Genomic DNA, 5,158 nt, shown 5'->3' on the forward strand with positions numbered 1-5,158 from the left:
GAAATATCAACCTAGATCAGTTAGAGCAACAAATCACCAAAAGGAGTGATATCACAGTGTTAGAAGTCAGGCGGAGGAGAAAAATTTAATGTGAACCCAAACAGGTGTCTGGTCATGTGTGCTGAGATCTAGATCTAGAAGCAGCTGCTGTGGGTCACAGGTGTGGTGGGGGTAGGGGGTGGGTGTACCTTTTGGTCCCAGTAGCTGCGCCTCTGTTGCTTTCCTCCCATCGCCGCATCGGGCCTCGTCGAAAGGAGGACACTGCTCACCTGTGCCTGCCACCACCTCTCCGTTACCTGAACACAGATGCACACGCTGCAGGGTTCCTCCAAACAACCCGATATGAAAGAATGATGGAGCGGGACGCTTTGATTTCTGCAAACACAGAGCTTTTTCTGCTTACTGTTGAGGTCCCGGGCGCCGCTGAGCATCTTGGGACGGTAAATTCTCCTGGAGTTGGTGTCGGACACGTACAGCTGTCCGGTTACTGGGTCGGTGGCCAAGTAGTAGCGGTGTGCAGGGTTGTTGCTGTGGGCGACAGAGACAGACAAACAGGAAGGTAATGAACATCTTATTCACCCGGTTGATAAACAAACGATTAGTGTTGCTGATAAAAGTTAGGAAATGGTCACGGTTTTCTATTTTTGTCCAGCCGTTTGACCTGGCTGGGTGAAGACACATAAACTGGGGGTTAATGGGGGGGATGGAGGTGTGCAGCTGATCATGCAGGAAACTACTACATTACTGCTTTCTCCTGTATCAGCATCTCTGAATCTGTTGCTATGGATACCGAGGACCAACTAACAAGACAGAAATATTCAAATATTCATAATCATCCAGAAGAATTGAAAGAATTAGTTGCTGTTAGAGATCAGCAGGCTGACAGAGGGAAGGAGGAAAAGGAAAAGGTTCAGGCTCTCTTCTTAGGAAACTTCTTAGGAGACGTCTGCTGTTTGGTCTCCTACATCCAGACTCTACCCCATCGATATCCTGCAGCTACGAGAAGCAAGAAACAACATAAAAACAGAACCCCTGTTTCTTCTTGGATGGTTTAATGATAGAATCCCGGTGCTTTTAGAAAACCCATACCTGCAGAGACCTACAGGGAATGAGTCTGCAGCTGAATAAGAGCTGGAGACCTTAGCAAGCTGTTGTATCTGGCTGATGTCCTCGTCAGCTCAGACAATGGAAAGGATTCTGACATCTGAAGCAGGTCCAACAGAAAACACTGACGCCTTGGCAGATATGGAGGCTTGGAGCCAGAAAAAGTCGACGTAAAGCAGAAAATGCACGACAAAGAAAACAAACAAACGGGCAAAAAACAGGAGTCCATGGTTGTCAGGGTTCCAGTTGGCTAAAGAGAAACAGTTATGGATTTTAGATGATTGGCTAAAAGTGGGAATCAGTGGTGAATTCCAAATCTCTATTGGCTGAGACGATGATGCTGGACCACCACTCTGGTGTAGTCCCAATAACACAAAGCTCTACGGGGATGATGTCATTAATGGTGCATCTACATGCTGAGCCAAGACTGTTCCAGCTTTTCTACAGGACAGACGGATCAACTCAAAGAGATGGGAGTCTGGGTCCCAATCCAAGTGTAAAATAAAAACATCCAGCAGAATGTTGGATCCCAGCAGACGGCTGCTCCTCCTCAGCCAGCTTCTCCTGGACGTCTCTCCACTTCAAAGAGAGTTGCTGCATGCTTTTAAACAATCAGCATACCAAATTTATCCTGATTCCGTTCTAACTGGGACTGGATTAGCATTAAAATCCACCACTAAGGTTTCAAACCAATAAAGAAATGAAGGTCAGATGAGATAAAACAAAGTCGCTGCCATGCTGATTCTCTGTCATCCAGGTCATAGTCATTCCAAAAAAGTTTAAAAAACAATCCACTGGACTTTGTTTCCAAGTTTGAAGATGTTTCGCTTCCCATCCAGGAAGCTTTTTCAATTCAAATTCAAATTGGATTGTTTTTTTTTCTTAATTTTTTGAAAAAGAAGCTACCATGTTTGAAATGCAACAAAACTCAAATGGATTCAATCGGTTTTTACTTTTATGAGGCCTGTTATCCCTGAAGTGAAATACTTTGAAAATCAAATTTTCAAGTGTTATTGCAATCCAGGACAAGACCTTATTACATTAGTAACACTAAAAAAATATGAATATTTTCAAGGGAAAAATTAATGTCAATGGAATAAGAAAAAAAGCCAACTTCCCCGAATATATTAAAGCTACAGTGTGTAATTTTCAGCGACATCTAACGTCCAGACTGCAGACCGCAGCAACATGAACATCTCCCCCCACTGCTTCTCCCCCCCAACAGTACGGCGAGCGTTACGGGACAAAATGTCTTCCACGACGTCAACATCACCTACCTTCTCAAGTGATGAGGTTTGTTTACATAGATAATTTTAATACTGCCATCTATTGTTCAGTACCGTCTCAGTTCATCTCTCTCAACTTGCCGTAGTTACTTTTGAGCGTAATGGGCGATCTCACAATCGCTAGTTTGTTGGCTCTGCGCTGCCATAGCGCAAAGATGTCTGCCTCCATGGCTGCGAGACCCGCTCCTATGTAATTATAAATAACGAATTCTAAGGCAACGCAAATATTAAGGTTAAGAGGCTGAGCTCGTAGATGATGATAAATAACATAGTTATGTATAATATATTACATTTCTGTAATCTGACTCTATATCCCTGCAATTATTACACACTGTAGCTTTAAGAAAAATAAAGTGCTTCTATAAGAAAATCCTGTTAAACACTCTGAGAGTGAAAGAAACACAATTTTTTTGGTACAACATAACCTTAAGCCGGGCGTACACTGTGCGATTTTTTCAGTCATTGCACGCAGCTACAGCTCACACTGTAGGACCAACCTACAGGGTTTCATCCTACAGTGTGAGTTCACAGCTCACAATGTTTGTCGTGTAGCATGATGCTCTGATTTGATCTACCTGCTTACACTGTACGTCCAAAAACCACATGATGGAGCTACTCAGACTCGTCTATCCAAAAGCCAAACCAGCCCACGACCACCTTATGACGGTCGACTGAAAATCAAACATGTTTGGTTTTCTCCCGACTCTACGAATCCTGATGGGGAGGTGGTCGTGAGAGGCTGATCGCCCCTCATTACCGCCTGTACACCACACCATCAGGCTGAAATTCTCGCATGACTGGAAAGTCGGCCGGAAAAGGGCAAAAAATCGTACAGTGTACCACTGGCCGCAGAGGCATTAATGCTGAAACTGGCACCTATATTTTTTAGGTTATAAACCTAAAACCTATAATTGTTACTTACGTTTATTAACTTTTTAACTTTACCTTTTTAACTTTTCAATTAACTTTTTACCTTTTTTTCTTGACTTGTTAACTTTTTTCAACTTAATTTATAGTAGGTAATGTATCATTCAAGGGCTAATCTGATTGGTCAGATGCTAAAATAAGGTTACAGCCATGTAGCAGCATCTTTGCTTAAATGGCTGGATATAGATCTTGTGCTTCTAGACTCCATTTGTAAGGGGGGTGAAAGTGATCAAAAATGCTAACTAGCCCTATAAATAAATAAATAAGCCAGGATGTTCAGTTTTCTTCAACTGAACATGGATTCAGAGCTACAATTGGTGGAGATCAGGCTGGCAGAGGTGCAGACGGTGTGAATTTCTGCCAATTCTCACAATTCCCCAACACTTGTAAAGAAAGGGTGTGATAGATAAAAATAAGCCTGTCTTTGATTTAATGAGAGCTATCGCTTTCTGTCATGTTAGGGCTGTGTGTGCGCTCGGGCCTCTGGCCTCGGGTCCCAATGGTCACAAACAATCAGCAGATGATGACAGGGTGTTAATTAGGACGGCTAAAAATAAACAGACGACTGCAGAACACACAAAGCTTCATGGACACAATGAACCCCATTAGAAACAATGTAAAGCCTTAAAACAAACATAATTAATTTAAAGAAATGCAAAGAATTAAAAAAAACATGCAGCAAGTAGTGCAAGCGAGGACTTCAGATGTGCATCCGAGTTCAAATGAAGGCAGATGATATATTTTTACCTGCATACAAGTCAAATATAAGGATGAAGAAAGAAAGACATGTTTACAACCCCAGCTACCTACTTTCATATTTGATCCCTTCCGATTTGCAACTCCACTTTCTATTTGAGCAAGTCAACAGAAAAGCATGTCTCTAAGGATAAAGGAGGACATTTTCCCTAAAAGATTTTCTCACGACGTAGATTTATTTGGAGCTGAAAGAGAAAGCTGACATCTAGGAGGCACTCGATTACCCGAACATGTCATTGAAACAGTGAAGGAGAAATGGAGGCAAAGACTGAAGGATGGAGAGGAAAGGAGGCAAGTATGGAGTGAAGGGAGCAGGGCAAAGGAGTCATGCTAGGAGCTGGGTTTGTTGAAGCAAAGGGAGACGGTTCAGCAGACAGGAGGAAGGAAAACGGCAGCATGGCGAACAAAGCAAAGGCTGAACGCCTCCACAGGTGACCCCCAATGGAAACTGGACCTGAAACCCAGCGCTGACACGCGTCAACAAGTAAACACTGAGAAAGGTCGACTGCTGGGAGAGTGGCGCCATGTTTGTCTTTTAATTATGAAACCTTTTTCACTTTGCATCAACGCTCCCTCAGACAGCGGTTAGCTGCTTAGGAACGTCCACAGCATGTCTGCCTGTGGAGAACGACACAGGCTGCCACCGGTGCAGAGCTCATGGCAGCAGGTGAGTGTTTCTGCTCCAGAGGTGTCGGCAACAATCTACAAATACTTTGTTACCTTCACTTAAGTAGAAGTGTTGGGTATCTATACTTTACTGGAGTAATTATTTATTTAGAAAACTTTTTACTTTTACTCCTTACATTTTATAAAAATAGACTTTCATTAAAAAGAAAATAAAAACCCTCCAAATAATTAGCTGCATCCAGACAATTAATTTCTTTGTGGTTGGACTCGGTGCTGCCCCAACTTGTTGTTCATCACAAACCAAAATAAATAGTTTTTCCAGATGAAGCAAAGTTACATTTTACAACGGAGTATTAGGCCCATATTGAGAATAAAGTCGTAACATTAACAACATTAATTAAAGAAAAAAGTTGTAATATTACGAGAGTAAAGTCATTATAAAACAACAACCCTTTTCA

General features: G+C 42.3%; 1 protein-coding gene across 10 annotated transcripts in view; it reads right to left on the minus strand.

Moving 5' to 3' along the window:
• The window catches only part of LOC107088586 (teneurin-3), a 471,923-nt gene that overhangs the window by 50,905 nt on the left and 415,860 nt on the right, over window positions 1-5,158 (minus strand). For all 10 annotated transcript variants that reach the window (XM_015380867.1, XM_015380866.1, XM_015380861.1 and 7 more), the window contains 2 exons: window positions 404-528; window positions 189-296 (listed from right to left, as the gene is read on the minus strand). In XM_015380867.1, coding sequence (XP_015236353.1) covers window positions 189-296; window positions 404-528 — 233 coding nt within the window. The remainder of the gene's footprint in view (window positions 1-188; window positions 297-403; window positions 529-5,158) is intronic.

The sequence above is a fragment of the Cyprinodon variegatus genome, unplaced genomic scaffold (genome assembly GCF_000732505.1).
Source record: "Cyprinodon variegatus isolate N-32 unplaced genomic scaffold, C_variegatus-1.0 Scaffold223, whole genome shotgun sequence".
Lineage (NCBI taxonomy): Eukaryota > Metazoa > Chordata > Actinopteri > Cyprinodontiformes > Cyprinodontidae > Cyprinodon > Cyprinodon variegatus.